Source organism: Megalobrama amblycephala, linkage group LG3 (assembly GCF_018812025.1).
Source record: "Megalobrama amblycephala isolate DHTTF-2021 linkage group LG3, ASM1881202v1, whole genome shotgun sequence".
Taxonomy (NCBI): domain Eukaryota; kingdom Metazoa; phylum Chordata; class Actinopteri; order Cypriniformes; family Xenocyprididae; genus Megalobrama; species Megalobrama amblycephala.
The window spans coordinates 10123393-10145941 of NC_063046.1; the positions used below are offsets into that span (position 1 = coordinate 10123393).

At 37.7% G+C, this 22549-nt stretch overlaps 1 protein-coding gene across 1 annotated transcript in view; it reads right to left on the reverse strand.

The window, feature by feature from the left end:
* Positions 1-433: 433 nt before the first annotated feature.
* minar1 (membrane integral NOTCH2 associated receptor 1) overlaps positions 434-22549 on the reverse strand; it is a 30991-nt gene continuing 8875 nt past the window's right edge. The window contains exons 4-5 of the mRNA XM_048183791.1: positions 13704-13958; positions 434-3900 (exon numbers count right to left, since the gene is read on the reverse strand). Of these exons, the coding sequence (XP_048039748.1) occupies positions 3703-3900; positions 13704-13958 (453 nt within the window). The 3' untranslated portion in view covers positions 434-3702. The remainder of the gene's footprint in view (positions 3901-13703; positions 13959-22549) is intronic.

The window sequence follows — 22549 nt, forward strand, 5'->3', positions numbered from 1 at the left end:
GAGACTGGTTCCCTTAATAGACCATTTGGCAGTGTGGGAACTTCTGTCAAATATGTCACAATGGGTCCTGCAGACTGAGATGATGACTGTCTTTCTAGAATTGAAGCATTTCCTCCCAGACCTAAGGGGCCATAATGTGCTTGTTCAGACAGACAACACTTATATAAATCATCAGGGGGTCTGCGGTTGTGCCCACTTTTACAAACTGGCAAATCAGATCCACCTGTGGTCTCAGGGAAGACTCTCCCTAAGAGCAGTCTACATTCCTGGATACCAAAATCAGGGAGCAGACATCCTGTCAGGGAGCAGACATCCTGCTGGGGTTGGATGCCATGGTACACACAAGGCAGAGGCTACGTCTGTACGCTTTTCCCTCGATTGGTCTGCTGCCTGGAGTTCTGGAGAGAGTCCGCCGGGACAGGGTCCATCTGTTACTAGTAGTCCCATTCTGGCCAGCCCAAGTGTGGTTCTGGGACCTTGTGTCTCTCCTTGATGGCTCTCCGTGGGAGATTCCGGTCAGGAGGGACCTTCTGTCTCAGACAGGGGGGTCAATCCTTCACCCCCACAAAGAGTTGTGGAAGCTGTGGGTTTGGTCTCTAAGGGGGCCCAACTCCTACAATCCAGTCTCTCAACTGTGGTTGTTGAGACCATAATTCACTCCAGAGCTCCCTCCACGAGGAAGCTGTATGCCTTGAAGTGGTACAGTGCTGGAGTTCCTGCAAGATCAGTTTTCAGCAGGGTTATCCTCTTCCACTCTGAAGGTGCATGTGGCAGCCATAGCTACTTACTATGTGTCTTTGGGTGGTGAATCCCTGGGAAGAAACCCGCGGGTGACACGTATCCTCCGAGATGCCTTGAGGCTGTGGCCTGCAAGCCGCATGACACGTATCCTCCGAGATGCCTTGAGGCTGTGGCCTGCAAGCCGCATTAGAGTACCTGATTTCACACACGTGCTTCAGATGCAATGACGCAGAGGCGTTCCCAAAGCATCGATACAATGACACAGTATCTCGTTCCCTTGTCAGGAAGTCAAGGTTACAGTCATAGCCTTCTCCCTAAACAATGCCATCATATCACTTCAGAATTTAAATATCAGCATATGGGTTTGGATTGACATGAGGGGAGTAAATAAATGACAGAAGCATCATTATTTGGTGAATTACCCACATAAGTCTCTGAGTATAACATTGCAAAACTACAGTGGTAATAGGGATATAAATGTGTATATTTTAAAATCTGTTCATTGTCAAAAACAATGCTGTTGCAGTACTCTCAAGAACAATCATAAGATCAAAAGTATTAGTTGTAAATTCCCACACGTAGAATGCATTATTCTATTAACGTCATTCTTATGTGCAAATTAAATTTCTCTTATAGATGAAGTGTGTAATTTCTATGGCACTAGTGGTACCAAACAGGTTTCCCAAACACTCCCATGAATCCTTTTGCACTTTTCAGTGCAATGAATCTACGAACTGTTTACTTCTGGTTCTACTTAATATAGGATAAAAGTATCGTAAGAGAAAAAAAATTACACACTCCACCTTTAAATTTCATGGACCCTATTTCAACAGACTATAAAGACAGACCATTGATTTTTGAAGGGGTACAAGAAATGCACCGTTATACTATTAGCATACAGAAGTCATAGAGCGCTGCAGTGATGATGTATTTTGTGTGCCAGCACAGAAGTTAGTATTTTCCCATTGGCTTTTGGATTACTACAGAAAATAAGCTCTGTGACAAACAAAAGTTTATGATTCTACACATGTTGTTCAAGATAATCTTGAACACAGCTTTGAGGAATTTTGAAGAATAAATACAATCATCAGAAATAAAAAGCTAAACTTAGGCCATAAACGAACTACACCACAGTCGCAAGACTTACGTTACGTCACCATCATTAAGCTTCCAACAACTCTTCCAGTCTTAAAAATGGGAAGGTTTGAGTTAGAAGAATTTGCAAGAGCATGATTATAAACACAAACGAGGCTGTAAAAGAGGACTAGTGAGTAGATGAGTTTACCTGTTCGGCATGATAATGCTTACCCGTCCTGATAACCTCTATAGGTTAACCACTTATTATAAACCACCCTTTTCAAGACACATGAAAGCTTAAAAAACACAAGTGCGGTATTACAGATGTATTTTATGTTGTAGAATAAAATGTGAAAATATTTTGAGCTTCTGTTAACCACAGACCTTATTTCAGGCCTTTAACCAAAAACCCATTCAAAAAACCTATTGACTTCAAGATGATGGAACCAGAAGTGCAAAAAAAATGTAAACTCATTTCTGGGTTTTAGAACTCATTCCTGCAGCACTCTATCTTTATGACATTCACAGATTTGTGATAAAAGAAAAACCTGCACATATCAGTTGGCACAATTTTTTTTCTGTTTTTGTTCAGGATTTGTTCCAAAAACCAGTGAGCTGATTACGTAGTTATGTAGCATTTACAGATGAACTAGATCAGTCACTAAGGTTCTATTTCAGGATGCTGCCTTTGAAGGTAGCTGCCTATGTAGGCGGTAGACAAGCAAGGCAGCTCATTAGTTTTGGAACAGCATCTGAGTGTAATAGCGGAAATATTGTTTCTGACTAACAGGCAGTTTTCACTCATGGTCCTACATCTTGACTTCTCAGAAGTATCACTCCTACTACGAGTGTAAAAAGTGTCAAAAGTGAACATCATTAAGGGAAGTTTTTGTTGTCAGGTCCAATTTTCAATGCTTAAAACACCTGTCTGATAAATAAGTGCAAGAAAAACATTCGACTTTCAGAGAAAAACTGAGCTAGTTGAAAGTGATTTGGCAATTCAAGTATATTACAATTAGTTATGATATAACAAGGCAAAAAATTATGACAATCAAAGAGAAAGCAGCTATGTGATATAGTTGATTTTGAAGTGCTGTATTGGCACATTAATACAGAGCAAATCCGAAGGAAATAAAGTCGCATGTCAATATGAATAAACATCATTAATAGAGTAAATGTACTGTCTTCACAATCAAAACCCCTAACATTAAGGAATAATTCACCAAAAAATTGTATCATTATTTTCAATTTTTGGGTGAACTATTCAGTTCAGATGTGGTTTCATTGAATGCAAACATGAATTATATTTGAGCTATCTGAATATATATATTCCTTATAAAAAGGCATTGCACAAGCCCAAACATTCGAGTGATTTCCAAAGATAAATCCAACTCATTCTTTAAAACATTCTGTCGGTGTAGTCATCAAAAAATAACTCTCGTTAAAATTCTCATAATCATAGTAAAGTAAAAAATAGAATGCGCTTAAACATAAAGCTTTCCCTTTAGTTTCTATTGCAATACCAGGAAAAAAAAAAAACATACATAAAACGTATCGGTATATTATATATTTGACTATAAAACAAGGGTGCATCTCTGAGCCTTTAAGCAAGGCCATCTACTACATAACAAATCATTTATTCAAGTTATAAATATTGACTACTGTAAATAAAAAAGACAAATGTCAAATTGCAATCCTTAACTCTTTGTTGTGATATATTTCGATTGACATTCCAAGAAAGTCTAAGGCCGGTGGCTGAAATCAGACATAATTACAGACCTCCACAAATGAAGTCCCATGTTTGTCCCAGCGTCTGTGCAACACCAGTAAAGAATACAGTGATACAAACACCATCTGACAGAAAAAAAAAAACAGATAGAAACCTCAAGACTTCATGGTGCAAATGGGCACTACGATGACCAGTATCACAGTGCAGGCGGCCGCAGCGATCAGCGCTCCAATTTTACACGCCTTTGCTCTGCGAAACTCCGCCTCCTTGCGCTTCAGCAGCGAATCGTAGCCCGGCGTGTAGATGTCCTCCATCCAGTACTCCAGATTGTTGGGGTTGAGTGACTCCTGGACCTGCAGGGGAACAGAAAAAGTGAGAGGTTCTGCAAAGGAAGCATCTGTGCGGAGCAGACCGTGATTGTGCTGAGGTTTCGGCTGTGAAATGATGGCCGTGGAAGATGAATGGAGCTCTTGTCCACTCGGCACACTAACTGCAGACAGATTACTGAAGCAACACATTCTGTCGAGATGGAATTTTTCATCAAATTGCCATTTTAATTGAATATATGGTGAGCGAGTGAGGTGGAAAGGGCGATACAGCGCCCGGTTCAGGGTGAGAAAGAGATGTTCAGGTACGACAGCAAGGAAAATGGAAACAGTCAGACAAAAATAGTCAAACCAGCTGAAGGGGGCAAAACAACATTTTCTAAAGAAAACATGAGTGGTGCTTGTCTGTGCATAACTCACCATCATGATGCTAGGGTGTTTTGGGTGGTTGTCATTACATTGCTATGTGATTTTAGAGTGTTATAGTTGCAATGGTGTTCCAGTAAGTTGCTAGGGTGTTGCTAGCAAGGTTGTACGGCATTCAGAGCTGAATTGAGGTAGTAAACAGGATGCAGTATTGCAATTCAAATTTGAATGTAATAAAGTAAAATTAAAGGATTAGTTCACTTTCAAATGGAAATTACCCCATGATTTACCCACCCTCAAGCCATCCTAGGTATATATGACTTTCTTCTTTCTGATGAATACAATCAGAAATATATTAATACATATCCTGACACATCCCGAGCTTTATAATGGCAGTGAACGAGACCAACGAGTATGAAGCTGAAGAAAGTGCCTCCATTCACATCCATTCATCATAAACATACTCCACATGGCTCCGGCGGGCTAATAAAGGCCTCCTGAAGTGAAGTGATGCATTTGTGTAAAAAAAAAAAAAAATCCATATTTAACAAGTTATTAAGTAAAATATTTAGGAAGGCGTAGGACGTAGCGTAAGCATTTTGAACTGCGAGAGTTTTACACTTTCTTCGTAAGTTGAATTCAGAAGGCGGTCTGGTGGAAGCTAGATATTTTACTTCATATCTTGTTAAATATGTTTTTTTTGTTTGTTTGTTTATTTACACAAATGCATCGCTTCTCTTCAGAAGGACTTTAGAAGGACACCCCGGAGCCATGTGGAGTATGTTTATATCCGATGGATGTGGATGGATGCACTTTCTTGAGCTTCATACTGATTGGTCTCGCTCACTGGCATTAAAAAGCTCAGATGTGTCAGAATAATATCTCTCCGATTGTGTTCATCAGAAAGAAGAAAGTTATGTACACCAAGGATGGCCTGAGGGTGAGTAAAGCTTGGGGTAATTTTCATTTGAAAGTGAACTAATCCTTTAAGTAAATTAAAATACAACATGTTCTAACCAATATGCCTATATAGGTCATTTGTCACTTCCCTGAAATACGACCCATAGGAGCGTTTTCTAAAGTTGCACCTCTATCGACAACAGTACACTTTCATTTCAATGCATTGTTCTCTTTTATCTGCGTCATATTTCTGGTTTTGCGTAGCTCAGTTGGCAGAGCATTGCAATATATATATCAATATGCAATCATGCGATCGTGGATTCAATCCCAGGGAACGCGTGTGCTCAGTATATGTATCTGCACTAAAAATCACTAAGGGTAGGTTTAGGGGTGGGGTGGGTGTAGTTGTTAATAAATAAATGATTTTTGCTAAATGGAAATAGGACAAATGGTATAAAAAGTCCATGCATTGCATTTAAATGAACATGCATTTTGATTGGTAATGACAGTCATAAGTCATTTCATAACTACAGACGTAACACGACAATGTCATTATTTTTACGCCAGCTAGAGGGCGCATGACTTTAAAATGTAAATATAGGTCATAAGGTGGTTTAAAAATGACCTATAGGGTTGGGGTTTTTTTGGGGGTTTTTTTGAGGACAGTCTCAAAATTATTTTAGGTTCCAAGGTTTAGAAATATATTAGATATAAATATATTAGATATATAAATATAAATTATAATACAAATGCATAAATTAAATAAATAATAATGTTACTTAATGTTTTTTTTAAATAAATAAATACCTGTAATATCAATCATTACAGGTATTTACTGATTTCTACAATTATTTATAAAAAAAAACGTAATATACACTGAGATATGACCATGTAGAAAAAAAAGAAGAAAAAAAGTTTTGAACCAGCAAAAGCTGATCTTCCACCTTGGCCAGGATGGTCTGCTGGTTAGTTTTGGGCACATTTCACCAGGTCAGACTGGGAGACCAACCAGCTAAGACCAGCTTAGACTGAAAGATTAGTCTAAGCAATATGGCATTATAAGACATCCATCTAATGTCAAGAGTACATGCTCTGCCACCGCTGTGACAATGATGCCATTTTTAATGCCCCTAATAACTGTTCTCCAGGGACTTTTGCACCCAAAGCGTGTTAAATGTTGCCATTTTTCACATGTGGATTGCTTCTGAATATCAGATATCATTAATTTCAGCAATGACTGGCAGGAGGACGCTGTCACTGATGACACTTTCCTCCGCTACACTGAGCATGTATTTAACTTCATGCACACTGAAGGTATTAGCCGTCTCTGTCTCCAATAAGCTCAGAGTAATCTTGTATCAATACCAGCAGTGAGCAAGAAAGATAATCCGATTTTCTCCTGTGAAAAAAACCTTCACAATTTCATATTGAAGGGAAATAGCAATCATGAGTTTTAAAGGTGACTAAATTTGCTGTTTTTTTGTACAAACCCGATTCCAAAAAAGTTGGGACACTGTACAAATTGTGAATAAAAAAGGAATGCAATAATTTACAAATCTCATAGACTTATATTTTATTCACAATAGAATATAGATAACATATCAAATGTTGAAAGTGAGACATTTTGAAATGTCATGCCATTATAAGGCATATAAGGAACAGCTGGAGGACCAATTTGCAACTTATTAGGTCAATTGGCAACATGATTGGGTATAAAAAGAGCCTCTCAGAGTGGCAGTGTCTCTCAGAAGTCAAGATGGGCAGAGGATCGCCAATTCCCCCAATGTTGTGGCCAAAAATAGTGGAGCAATATCAGAAAGGAGTTTCTCAGAGAAAAATTGCAAAGAGTTTGAAGTTATCATCATCTACAGTGCATAATATCATCCAAAGATTCAGAGAATCTGGAACAATCTCTGTGCGTAAGGGTCAAGGCCGGAAAACCATAGTGGATGCCTGTGATCTTCGGGCCCTTAGACGGCACTGCATCACATACAGGAATGTTACTGTAATGGAAATCACAACAAGGGCTCAGGAATACTTCCAGGAAACATTGTCGGTGAACACAATCCGCCGTGCCATTCACAGTTGCCGGCTAAAACTCTATAGGTCAAAAAAGAAGCCATATCGAAACATGATCCAGAAGAGCAGGCGTTTTCTCTGGGCCAAGGCTCACTTAAAATGGACTGTGGCAAAGTGGAAAACTGTTCTGTGGTCAGACGAATCAAAAATTTGAAGTTCTTTTTGGAAAACTGGGACGCCATGTCATCCGGACTAAAGAGGACAAGGACAACCCAAGTTGTTATCAGCACTCAGTTCAGAAGCCTGCATCTCTGATGGTATGGGGTTGCATGAGTGCGTGTGGCATGGGCAGCTTACACATCTGGAAAGGCACCATCAATGCTGAAAGGTATATCCAAGTTCTAGAACAACATTTGCTCCCATCCAGACGTCGTCTCTTTCAGGGAAGACCTTGCATTTTCCAACATGACAATGCCAGACCACATGCTGCATCAATTACAACATCATGGCTGCGTAGAAGAAGGATCCGGGTACTGAAATGGCCAGTCTGCAGTCCAGATCTTTCACCCATAGAAAACATTTGGCGCATTATAAAGAGGAAGATGCGACAAAGAAGACCTAAGACAGTTGAGCAACTAGAAGCCTGTATTAGACAAGAATGGGACAACATTCCTATTCCTAAACTTAAGCAACTTGTCTCCTCAGTCCCCAGACGTTTGCAGACTGTTATAAAAAGAAGAGGGATGCCACACAGTGGTAAACATGGCCTTGTCCCAACTTTTTTGAGATGTGTTGATGCCATGAAATTTAAAATCAACTTATTTTTCCCTTAAAATGATACATTTTCTCAGTTTAAACATTTGATATGTCATCTATGTTGTATTCTGAATAAAATATTGAAATTTGAAACTTCCACATCATTGCATTCTGTTTTTATTCACAATTTGTACAGTGTCCCAACTTTTTTGGAATCGGGTTTGTATCTTATAATCGACTGCTAATGTATAATTGCAACCTGATCATTTACTAAAAATCATTTTAGTTCCATTTTTTTTATATTAAATCATTATAGACAGAAAAAAATGTGCACAAGCCTTATTAAAATATGACATTATATAGATAATAAATTCAAGCCTCAACATTAAAACTACCACTAAATGTTAATATTAAATATTAAGTTAACATTGTCTATTTTCTCAAAACAAAATCAGTGAGCTAGAGACTAATTAAACCATAACAGAGCTGGCTTGTAAAGTTCCAGGGAATAAACACTAATGTTAGTTTGGAAATAATGCATTTTTAAAGATGAATGCTTAACAGTACACAACTCTCCTGTGAGAAACACGTTATTAATTGTCTTATAAATCTCCCTCTCGGTAATTGCTATGGCAACAGAACTTCTATTTCAAGTCACCTAATGGACCGTTCACACAGGATGCTTTCTTGTGTTCAGACTGCACTGGTTTTCAATTGATGGTCCATGTGTTACACACATGACACAGTGCGTTTGCATCATCAAAGCAGCAGCTGTTTACCCGTTGCTTGGTAATGACGACGCAGGAGGTTGCAAAATGCATAGCATTGGTTTTGTTTTCAAAGCGCAAGCAGACTCTGGACATAACGGCACTTGCCTCTATCTGCCACGAATGTACTGTTCTAAAAACTGTGGGACTACATTTCTGCTACAAGGCAAGCCGAAATGAGATATACATTCTCTCTGCTTGCTGTGCGTCAGTCAGGAAAGTGAGTGAGAACACACAAAAACGCAAACGCTGCATCCAAAATCGCATACTGTCTGAGTAGGTACTACATTTGAATTTGAATTTACTTTGCGACCGTTAAAAAACTATGTTCTATATAGTATGAATGTGGGTAGAATGAATGAAATTCATCCACTCTTCTGTGGCCTCATGGGATAGTAAAGTGTCCATCGAATGCACACTTCAGAATCTTGCCTGAAATAGTACAGCAGGTCATCCAGGGACTTTTTTTTTTGTTTTTCACATACCAAATGGGGGTTTAACAGTACACAGAAGTCACGGTTCCGTACGTATGCAGGTTTTGAGGTCACGGTTCGGTACAGTAAAGTTCGGTAGGTAAAATGGTCATACTTTGGTTTAGGGTCCAGTTCTCATTATCTACAGTGGGTACGGAAAGTATTCAGACCCCCTTAAATTTTTCACTCTCTTTGTTATATTGCAGCCATTTGCTAAAATCATTTAAGTTCATTTTTTTTCCTCATTAATGTATACACATCACCCCATATTGACAGAAAAACACAGAATTGTTGACATTTTTGCAGATTTATTAAAAAAGAAAAACTGAAATATCACATGGTCCTAAGTATTCAGACCCTTTGCTGTGACACTCATATATTTAACTCAGGTGCTTTCCATTTCTTCTGATCATCCTTGAGATGGTTCTACACCTTCATTTGAGTCCAGCTGTGTTTGATTATACTGATTGGACTTGATTAGGAAAGCCACACACCTGTCTATATAAGACCTTACAGCTCACAGTGCATGTCAGAGCAAATGAGAATCATGAGGTCAAAGGAACTGCCTGAAGAGCTCAGAGACAGAACTGTGGCAAGGCACAGATCTGGCCAAGGTTACAAAAAAATTTCTGCTGCACTTAAGGTTCCTAAGAGCACAGTGGCCTCCATAATCCTTAAATGGAAGATGTTTGGGACGACCAGAACCCTTCCTAGAGCTGGCCGTCCGGCCAAACTGAGCTATCGGGGGAGAAGAGCCTTGGTGAGAACTTAAATGATTTTAGCAAATGGCTGCAATATAACAAAGAGTGAAAAATTTAAGGGGGTCTGAATACGTTCCGTACCCACTGTAATTATTAACTATGACCGTTGCCTCAATAAACCCCTAATTACTGCTTATTAATAATTAGTAATGTAGATGTTAAGTTTACGTATTGGGAAGGAATAAGGCATGTAAAATATGGTCATGCAGAATAATGCATTAATATGTGCTTTATAAGTACAAATAAACAGCCAATATCCTAGTAATATGCATGCTAATAAGCAACTAATTCATAGTGAGAACTGGAACCTAAACTAAAGTGAACAAACCCACAATGGCTAGGAGTGCAAACCTAGTCCCCTCAATTTAGTCCCCTAGTTGGTACTGTAAATCCTCCTATAGTTTATTAAGCATTAAGCAGTAAACAGAATGCACTCTTGCATAAGTCATATTTTTTTATAAAATACAAAAGGTATTTGGTCACAATCGGCTACAAAACTGACAAGCATCTTGTGTTATAAAAGTACAAAATAAATAGAATAATGAAAAATATAACTTGTGCATTACACTTTGCTCCACTTAAACTTTATTTAAAAATTCAAGCCCAACCCTCATATACTTAATTTTCTGCTCCGTTTCACGCACAGATGATTGTCCATGAGCGCAGAAAGATGAATTTGAAGCGCACACACTACCCAGTGGACTATGTTGTTAAGCGCTCAAGTCATTCGTGTATGCTGTTCTTCTTCTGCTCTTTTTCCTTTTGTGTCGGTTAGCAAACAGTATTGTATTAAATCGCGAGCAATCGCAGGCCCCTTCTGGATGGGAGTGTGGATCACCTGTGACTGACTATATTCGTCATCTAACTGCATGAACCGAACCGTGACGTCCATACTGTAAGGTTCGAGACAAATACATGTACCGTTACACCCCTACTATATAGTACGAAAGTATTCAAATTTCAGATGCAGCAACAGTTTTATCAAACACAATTCAGTGCAATTGCATTCATACCACCAGCAAACCGTATTGGACTTGACATGAACCGTACCCCAGACGTACCCCTGTTCGTGGGTGCACACCTGAGTTTGGGAAAACTGTGCTCACATCATCCAAACAAACCAAACTCCGACTTAAATCAAACCCGGGAGGTGAGCACACCAAAAATGCTAGTATGAAAGCAACCTAATAGGTAGATATTATTATTACTATTTTTTTGAATGCAGGTCAGATTCAGATACAATGTGAAATCAGATAACAAAAATCTAATTGATAAATGTTTTTGTAATGCTTATAACAATATACAATATGTGGCAAACATATTGCACAAACAAAAAACATATTGTAGCAAACAAAACAAATTTAAAGAATTTCAGGTGACAAGATCAAAAAAATGTAGGCCAGATAAAAAGAAATGAATGCAAATCATTTTAATTACCTCATGTTACATTTTTCATTCAATTGCATCCTTGCTGCACAAATCCAGAAAACTCTTTGTTTTGTCAAGGTTTGAATATGCTGTGCTGGGTCACTAAGAATCACTGGTACGTGGCATTGCTCGAGCTGTGTTCTGTCTTTTTGACATTTTCTGTCCGTTTTCTGCTCCTCTCATGCTACGGTTGGGTAAGCAGGCCTTCAGAAAACCTACAGCCCTTGCAAATGGGCAAAAAGAGAGAAACACCACCCCTGGTTCTAGCCAATTTTCCATGCACTGGGTTGAACATGTAACAGATTTGATGCAAAGATGTAGGGCACACATCCTGCTGCAGACGTTGCACAAGCCACTGAAGAGGTCAGCGATTTCCTTTTCTGTTATCTTTTTTATTTTGTTCTCACACACACAGAACAAGAACAGTTAGTTTAAAGCCATCATTTGCTTTTGTCCATTCAAAACCAATATCCCTCTGGCGAGAGTCAATAAAATAGAGCATAGATTACGGTATTGTATGAAAGAAGCTTGCTGAGTGCCATCTCCTACACTAAAGCCTTTTTATCGTGAGCCCTCCTCTATCAATAGCATGCGATTATCTCTGGAGATAGCAAAGATAGATAAACATCGTCTGAAACAGACAACCATAAGCCTTAATCTAAAACAAGTGCACAACAGAAGGTTTTAAAGTCAACATGAATAAAAATGGACCCTTTTTACTTTCTTAATGCAGGTTCCTGGTCAACCTTTTATCAAAGCACAAAAAATGTAATAAACTTTCAACTTTCTACCACTTTTTCTTGTTTATTGTAGTATTAACTTTATATTTTTATGGGAAGTACAGTATGATTCATTTTTCTGAATCTTTTGTTCATGTCAACCCACATGAACATGATTCCTTTATGTCTCATCACGGCATATTACATGCCTCTCATTCTCTCTAAAATGCTAAAATGTTCCAAGCTGTATATACACACAAATTATGTTTATGGCCTTTTTGTTTTCAATCGCATGACTGGAGTGGAGACCTGGAGAGCAAAACATCCATAGATGTACGAGATTTAAAGGGGCCGCAACCTAATCTGCTCATATTTAATGATGCCCCAAAATAGGCAGTTAAAAAAATTTATAAAAAAAAATCTATGGGGTATTTTGAGCTGAAACTGAGCTGAAACATTCAGGGGACACCTTAGACTTATATTACATCTTTTAAAAAGACGTTCTACGGCACCTTTAATATCACTGTCTTACTACATTAGTACTTTATAGTACTTAACCAGGTAAAGATGACTGGCAGGTAATGGAGGAAAGTCTTGCTTTGCCCTCCAAGTGGGAGTTCCTATAAGTGTGTGATGTCACGTGAAAACTATGTATTAAACAATACTACTAATACTATCTCCATAACATAATCCACCTAAAAAAAATTTTTTATGTTTTAATTACATTGTAAAATTGCAAACAAACTTCCTTATTTTTAGCGATTCTCGGATAAGTGAGTCAGTGAACTGTTGAAGCTCTCAGACTGATTCAGTCCAATTTGTGAACGATTTGTGAATGAATCTGTGAATGAATCTTTAAAAAAAAAAACAATTCAGTAATTTACCAGTATATCAGTGATAATTCCATATGTACACCCAATTTGCAGTATATTGGGGGTTTTTTTTGTCTCATGTTTTTTATTAATAAAATATCTTTATTGTGATTTCATTTTATTGCAGCCTTGAATACGCTCATAAAAACATCTCATTTGAATTTGCATAATTTAATCTCCATTATTCACCTAAAAGATTTTATTTGTTTGTTTTAATAAAATAAAATACTTTAAAAAAAAATCCTCTTGGACTGATTCAGTCCAAAATCATAAACAAATTGTTCAGTCTGGTTTGTTAAGAAAATGTCCAAGTTATATAAACTGGATCAACTGATTCACTGAAATAATTGAAATAAAAAAAATGATTTGTTCATTCTACCTTTTCACAATTCAATCAAGTCCATTCTACTGAACATCCAGTTTCACACAGAAGATTCCAGAATCCGTTTGCGAACAGCATTTCATGTTGGCATGCAGTAATTGCATTGAGTCCCTGACTGTCAACAGGGAGTGATTTAAATAAGGATCATCAATATTTCACAGCACACGAGGTCACCTACTGCACTGACGACCTTAAGACACACACCGCCGGCATGTGGCAGAGAAGCATTGATTGAATAAAATCGAAGCCTCCATTCCCATGCGACTCAGCCTTTGAAGCTAATCCCACAGACCGCCACACAAAGCAAAGCCTCAAAAAAACAGTGAAAAATCAACAAAATTGGCAAGGTTGCAATCACAGTGCAAAGCCCTTGAGGTCAGCTCTCACCTGCAGGTCCAAGGCACTGAGCTTGTTCTTGTCTCCTGAGTTGCGTTTGTACTCTTCAATGGTCCAGGAGGGCTGGGAACGCTTGGCGTCGGCGAGGCCGGTCAGGCGCAGGTCCGTATAGAGAGGACTGCCCTTCACGTGAGACTTGACCGCGGGAGGGAAGTGGTGTGGGCTGAACACCTGCTCCACCAGGTAGGAGTCCTTGTGCGGCTTTGAGGAACGGTGGGCCTGGTGGGCGTCATACTGTCGATCTGTCTGTAGGGGAGAAATGGGAGGAAAGGTCACGGAGGAGGAAGACATTATTCCCTTCAGTATTTTTGTCTTGTTTTCCAGTACAAATTCCTAAGCATTCTTAAATCAAGATACAATTACTATTATTACTATTACTTATTAAATGATTAGATCACCCCAAAATGAAAATTCATTCATTAATTACATGTCGTTCCAAACCTGTAAAACTTCTGCTCATCTTCGGAACACAAATGAAGATATTTTTAATGCAACCACTCTTTGATTCCTCAAAAAGTTTATCAAAAGATCGTGAGACTAAAGCCGAGTGCACACTGTGCGATTTATAATAGTCCTTTACGATTGTTGTCGTTGTCAGACTTTACGAACATGATCCTCATGTCACACTGTGGGATCTCAGCTGTCATTTATGTCAGACTGTACGACAGTCAAGACGCGTTAAAAACAGACGCATGCATGAAAAATTGTCCGGAGTTTTACATCATTAACCCACACACATTCGATGACTGTGAGCTGCATGTGAAGCCCTTGGTGAGAAATCCTATTTTACGTTCCCTACACTGGTTACCAGTACACTACAGAGTGGATATTAATATTTTACTTCTCATTTATAAATCCCTAAATGGAATGGCTCCACCTTACCTTTCCACCCTTTTGACTGAGCACCATCCAACAAGATCACTGCGGTCATCTAATCAGAGACTCCTGTCTATCTCTAAATCTAGGTTAAAATGTAGGGGGGACCGTGCTGTTTCTGTAGTTGGCCCTAGACTCTGGAATGATTTGCCCATTTCAATTAGACTGGCTTCATCTCTATCTGTTTTTAAATCTAAGTTGAAAACATATTTGCTTGATAAGGCATATAATATATGTTGAAGCACCCTTACATTGTCTTTTATTGTTATATTTTAACGCACCAATTCTAGTCTATTTTATGGTATGTTTTTACAATTCTCTGTGTATGTGTTTTATTGCTTAATAATTATTGTGTTTTTATGTGTTTTTAGCTATTGTAAAGCTCATTGGACAGTGTAGATTGTATTTATTTATGCTATATAAATAAATTGTCATTGCCACTACACATGGGACTGAAATGGTGGCTAACAAAGACATCTCTAGCGTTAATTTTGATCACAGCTTGTCTTGAAAAACAAAGACAATTTGACATTCGTCATAGGAGAAGTCACACTGTAGGACTGTGTGCCAAATCTTCTGACACCGCCAGGATTTTGTTGGAGGTAAAATTTGATCGCAACGGTTGTCTGTGAACATGTCAAACTAGCGATCAAAGACTACAGATTTTAGTCTAGGATTATAGGAATCTTTTAGGATTCTAAAAATTTGTCTCAGGCGACCAAATTGTGGCCAAAATTGCACAGTTTGAACCCTGCTTAATTCATATGAATTAAAGGGTTAGTTCACCCAAAAATGAAAATGATGTCATTAATGACTCACCCTCATGTCGTTCCAAACCCATAAGACCTCCGTTCATCTTAGGAACACAGTTTAAGATATTTTAGATCTCATCAGAGAGCTTTCTGTCTCTCCATTGAAAATGTATGTACGGTGCACTGATTTGTCCATGTCCAGAAAGGTAATAAAAACATCATCAAAGTAGTCCATGTGACATCAGTGGGTTAGTTAGAAGTTTTTGAAGCATCTAAAATACATTTTGGTCCAAAAATAACAAAAAATACGACTTTATTCAGCATTGTCTTCTCTTCCGGGTCTGTGTATATCCACAGTGACGCTGCTTCTTCTTCTTCTACGGCGGTTGGCATCCAGCTTATTGATGCATTACCGCCCCCTTCTGCTCCGGACTGTGACGCGATTAGGACATCCGCGACATGCACACCTACGCACCATTTTAAAAAATATAGCAATACCAAAATACAAACAATGTAGAATAGCTTGAATACAGCGTGCGTCTCCCTCAGACTGTAAACGAAGCTCGGGCGCACCGGATAACACGTCAGCAGCGTCTTACATCAGCAGCGTCACTGCGGAGTAGTGAACCACACTCCGGAGCAGAAGGGGGCAGTAATGCACCAATAAGCTGGATGCCAACCGCCGTAGAAGAAGAAGAAGAAGCGTCACTGTGGATTGAAAGCGGATATACACAGACCTGGAAGAGAAGACAATGCTGAATAAAGTCGTATTTTTTGTTATTTTTGGACCAAAATGTATTTTCGATGCTTCAAAAACTTCTAACTAACCCACTGATGTCACATGGACTACTTTGATGATGTTTTTATTACCTTTCTGGACATGGACAGTATACCGTACATACATTTTCAATGGAGGGACAGAAAGCTCTCGGACTAAATCTAAAATATCTTAAACTGTGTTTTGAAGATGAACGGAGGTAAGCGCGAGTAATTTACATGTTAAGTCAATGCAAAGATGCGAATTGACATCCTGCGGCGCGAATGACGCGGCGCGAATTGAGCGATTCGCACGAATGACCCGATTCGCGCAAATCGCGCAAGTTGAAAAATCTGAACTTTGGCGAATTTCCGCGCCGCGTTAACCAATCAGGAGCTTGCTCTAGTAGTGACGTGACGTAGCGAGCTGAGGCAGAAATTCGCAACAACAATGGAGGACAAAATCATCGTCGCTATACATCTTCATACATTTATAGAAACAGAAATAAAAAGGATCGTGTTTGAAAGAAAGTGAGTGAGGAGGTCGGACAATCTGATAAGTTGTAAAAAACGGTCTTTACTCAATTTGAGCTATATATATATACATATTAAGACTACAAGCCAACTAAAGATGACCAATTGAGCTTATTCGCTGTAATTTACAATTATTTCCCCACTGACAAGTTGTGTTTATTCAGAGAAAGTGTGCAGAAAGCAGTGGGAGAGTCTGGGACACATAAAGGAGCGGGAGAGCCCCTCTCATGACGTGAATTCGCGTCTGTTGTGAAGGGATTTTCACGTGCGAATGAAGCGAGTAAACTCAAAATGTTCAAGCGTCCAACTACGCGCGAATAGCGCAATTTATTCGCGCAAGTCGCGTCTGGTGTGAACGCAGCATTATGGGTTTGGAACGACATGAGGGTGAGTCATTAATGTCATAATTTTCATTTTTGGGTGAACTAACCCTTTAAGTGGTTTAGTCCAAATTTTCTGAAGAGACTCGATCACTTTATATGATGAACAGATTTAATAAGTCTTTTATTCACATATAAACATTAATTAACGCACACATCATTTGTGGTAAACGGAAGCGTGTGAGAACCAATGAGGTTCATTCTCGTGTTACGCAGCACGTTTGAGCTTCAGCAAGAACCTGCAAGAGGTTTGTTCTTTTGTCAAGCAGGTTCGGTTGAGCTTCAGAAAGTTTGGACTTAACTGCTCAATTCATATGGATTAGTTTTACGATCTCTTTATGAACTTTTTGAAGCGTCAAAGTGTCAGTTGTGTAGCTGTCAATAGAGGGACAGAAATCTCTCAGATTTCATCAAAAAGATCTTCATTTGTGTTACGAAGATGAATGAAAGTCTTACGGGTTTTGAACAACATGGGGGTAAATAAATGATGACAGAATTTTCATTTTTGGTTGAACTAACACTTTAAGTCTTGTTTTCTAAAACAATTTAGTTTTTCAAAATAAATAAATAAATAAATAAGGTAAGACAAAATAATCTTGTTTCCACTTTAAATTAATGTTATTTTTCTTTCCCCATTGGCAAACATTTTTCTTGTTTTAATATTAAACTCACTTAATAAGCAAGACTTAATATCTAAAGTCATTTTGCTTCAAGTAAATGCATCTTGATTTAAGAATATTTAGATATTTTCTGGAAAACGACAAAATCTAAGCAAGAAAATAACTGCAGTGTTATCTCTTCTTCTGCTGATAATGATGTTAGAAATCTTTTTAAGACTGATAATACTGAACACATAAGACAAACAAAGAGGAGCATTTTAACTCTCTATTGAGAAATACTGCTCAATGAAATGTTCTTCTATGATACAAATGTAACAGAAATGTATTTCAAAATGTCTGAATATAAAATTCATCCACATTCATGTTTTGACTGTGGTGTTTGCAAAGGCAAGCAACACTATTATTATTGATCAACCCCTTAGTAAACTATATGTATCATTCAAAAAGTCATTTTCTTCAGCAATTCAGATTTATTTGATTAGAAGGGGAAAAAAATGAGCATCTGAACACCAGGGGCAGATGCAAACACTGAATCAGCTATAAGTCTCAGCAAAAAGCATGCTGGCACTGCATGAGTCTAACTAGCAATATATACATTGCAAGCTGGAAACTAAGTGTTGTGCTTATCAGGAACGACTGCGGTCTTGTTTGGGGAGTAGGAAATGTGTGATTGTCTCAGTCTTTAGACTATTATAAAGAATAATATCTGAGTCAGGAGCTTATTCCTGTCCGGAGGGAAACCAAAGTGCTGCAGCTTACAATGTGAAAAGATTTGATTATCATGAACTGGGTTATTCTACAAACCGGGGGACAGTAGTGTGTAAAAAATAACTTTAATAATGAACAGCTGATGCAGCTTTTACCATACGTATACATTTTTCAAAAAAATAAATCTAGTAACTTACTGTTTTCTTTTTTATTTATTAATTTTTTTCATAAGAATGTTGGTTTTGGCCTGTCCAAATTCCTTTTTGTATTAGTAAATAAACACAGAAATACCTGTTTACCTCATGTTTTCCCTTTCTAAAATAATGAACAATCCCACAAGTAAAAAAACAAAAACTTGTCCTTTCAAAAAGTAAATTGAAAGGCGGATATATATTGATATTTAAGCGTAACATTGTGGAGCTAAAATTAATGTATTGGCAAAATATGAATCATAAATCTGTACACCAATTCTCATCCTTAAAAAAGTATATATTTTTGCAAATAGCAATTAAATATGATTTGTAAATGCTCAACCAAATTTACATTCACAAAATGAGAATCACAAATGCAAAGAACAATTATGGTTGCACTTTTCTGAATAGTACGTACACAAATTGTTTATTAAATCTGCACTTGCAAATCGTCATGTGTGGATTTGAGAGAGTATTTTTACCCGGCACTGATTTGTAAATTTTTGTTTTGAAACTGACATTCTTTTTATTCAACCAAATTGAGTTTTCAATCTAGCCTATTATTATTATACACCTTGCTTGATGCTTTGAAGCATTTTGTAGTTTCACAACCTTCATGGTTTTTGTATCAGGTCCCAGACTTCACAATTGTCCATGTCTAAACATGCCCATAAACCAAACACTGAAATTTACAATTAACTGCGGGTAATGCAGGTTATTTTCCCTGGAAAAGATAAGAAAAATCTTCTCTCTTCCATTTTAAAACTATTAAGACAGACTGTGATCTATTTGAGTTAATTCCCACCAGTTAAGAACTATTTTATCTAAATCAATCAGAAAACATTTAGAATTATAGTATGTTTTTGTTACAGTAACTACACACTCCACAACCCACCAGTTGATCTAAGTCATTTCTATATAACTGCAGCATTCTGTTCTGTTCTGCCCTGTCATTTCCCTGTCTCTGTACATTTTGTAAAATAAAAACCCACACCCATGTTCTTAATTGTTCTTCTTTTTCTGTTAAATTTAAGGCAAGGTGTTGTCTGGCCTGAGCTAAGGTGAAAATTAAAAAGAGCCACAGGAGCGAGCGCTGTAGAGTGTAATGTTGAGCCACATCCTGCTTCCAGCAGGGAAAGACTAATCAAACAACCACAGATGCAAATAAGGGAAGGCCAACTGAGAGGAGGAAAAATATTGTCTTTCTGATATTCATACGAGGTATATAGGTTATTACTCGCCAAGAAAACAGCAGCAGTGAAATAATACGTTCAGTAGGTCAGACTCAGTGTCATAGAAGGACTGTGACTCACTGAATAGTGAATATCATATGTATTTATTTCTTCATACTGTAATATAAACAATGAAATTACAAGTTATAAAACAATGTATCATGGCATTGCAATAAATTAAAAAGCTTTTACTGCTGCTGTGAATTTATTAAGTGTAATCTCACCGAGAAACGATCATAAGTGTTGTTGTAAAGCAAGAATCTTTATTACAGTTGCTTATACTTGGGATTAGGGATTTAAACAACCCCCTAAACTAACTATGACACTTTGGCACATTCTGTAACCGTTGAAACAGACATGATCCCTCATATCATGCGGTGTGTTTTGGAGAGATATGCTGCTAATTTTCTTATACTTTTTCGCAGTTAACAACCACCTAGCAACCATACTGAAACACGCTAAACCAGTTTTGGTAATTAAATTAAGTAAAATAAAATAAAATAAGTTTAAAAAATATGTTTAAGTTACTAAAATTACAAAAAATGTAAGTAAATAAATTAAAGCTAAATGTAATAAACATAAAAACCTACTGTAATAAACATAACAAAATTACTAAAATTAAAATGAAAACTAAAAATAGAAAAATAGAAGCAAATTCACAATATTAATATAATAGTATATAAATAATATTAAATAACACTGTGCTAAACCAATCAGAAAGTCTTATAGAGTGCAAGTTCCCGCCCCCTTTTTCAGCAGTGCTGTTTCCATAAGTATTTTTTAAATTCATTTTTCCAATCAAGATTTTAAAATAGTCTTCATTAAAGAAATATAAGCCATGAACCAAGCCAATCAGCTGCGAGGTGAATCATAACACTACAAAATTTGATTTGAAGCAAAAAGTTTTTGAATATTGGACAAAATGACAAGGGGTACAAGTCTGTGTACTTATCAGCTTTAGTGAGGGAAAGAACTACAATCCCATGAAGCACTGCGAACAGTATGATCAAATTAAAAATGATGGAGAAATATTTTGAGAGTGTAGAGAGATCGGCTCGATTACATCATTTGAGCGGAGCTAAAGCGTTATTTTAGAGCATGTTGGTTTTTTCAGCTCTATGATTGGTGTAATTTTCCATACAGCATCACGGGTAATGTAGTTTTTCACCAGGAATTCCACTGTTAAACATGATTATTTTAAAAATAAGTTGAAATAATGCAGGCTGACAACTTCAGCAGAAGCAAATACAATGGATTAACAACCACGTAGCTCACAGTAGGTCTGTCTTTAAAGGTCTAAAAGTTATCGTTCAAAATCGTTTCCTTACGGAGAAACTTTTACTTCCAGAACTGTTGCACTCTATAGGCAACCAGTTATCGACATCTTGGAAACCACAACAACCTAATGTTGTGCTGGTGAAATTAGCACAGGAAAGACCCCTCACATTTGTAAATATCCAGCCCTTAATTTTGTCATCTAAACCCATCAGCCTATTCAGGGCACTTCTCTTTAGTACATACTTTGTTCTGAACAAATTTAAGTTGATTGGACACATACAGTCTTAATTAAAACCTCATTGAAGATAGACTTCAAATGAAGCGACTAAAAGCATTGGTTGTTTATATTCCGCAAGGCAAATATTTAAAGCGTGCTTTTAGCTTGGCCACTACTGAAATGAGCTTATCGCTTGGCTAGCTGGCACTTTTGTTTGGGCTTGAAGAAAAAAAGGTTTGCATTGCCCTTTATCAAGGGCACTTTGTGAGAAGGAACGGATGTTGTGCTAAGTGCCTGTCTGGAAATGACAGTTCTCTCGAATCTTCTCACCCACTGTACAGAGCTGTTGGGTTCGTTGGCCGCGCTCTCTCATAAAGAAGTCGTGCTAAAAGGCTGGCGTAACAACTTTATGTCAATTAAAGACAGGATGATACAAACAGAAAGAAAATAAAAGAGAGTGACAGGATGCATGCTGTAAGACTCTCATTAACCCAGAAAAAACATTTACCAAATCATCCACAGCTGAATAGATGTTTGCCAGACTAGCTGTTTCTGGGAACCCCATTGACAGCCCTGATTTGAACACAAGTAATGCTTCTAAATGAAAGAAAAGAAAAAAAACATCCAGTTGTTACCTTCAATGGGAAGTGTGTAGTTTCTGCGGCACCAGTGTCATAAAACAGAATTGCGATTCCCATCCATTATTGGTCAGACAGACACATAGCTCTGCTTCAAACTCACGCCATTGGTCAATGAGTCTGTGTTGCTGTCTGGCTGTTCGGGAAGCTCTAGCTAACAGATAAATGTTTGATAGTGGCACACAACACAAGATGTTTCCGCTTTTAAGGAAAATAAGCATAAAATAGCTTATTTATTTGTAAGCTATGGCCCGATTTCACAGACTGGGCTTAGACAAAGCCAGGATTAGGCCTTAGTTCAATTAGGACATTTAAGTAGCTTTTATAAGCGTACCCTAGAGAAAAAATCATTACTGGTGTGCATCTTGAGACAAAACATTTTTAAGATATATCAGCGCAAGTTGCTTTCAGTTAAAACAGCTCAAACATGCATTTTAGTCCAGGACTAGCTTAAGCCTTGTCTGTGAAACCGAGGGTTAGTATATTAAAGTCGTATAGGAGAAAATAATTGAATAAATTACACACTTCACCTTTAAATAAAGGAGAAGTCAAAAGGCAGAATGGCCACAGAATGGCCACAGAATGGCGAAATGCACAAGGTTGTTATGTGTTCTCATTAATGTGAATGAGGTTTAATTAACCACCAGTTCCCTGT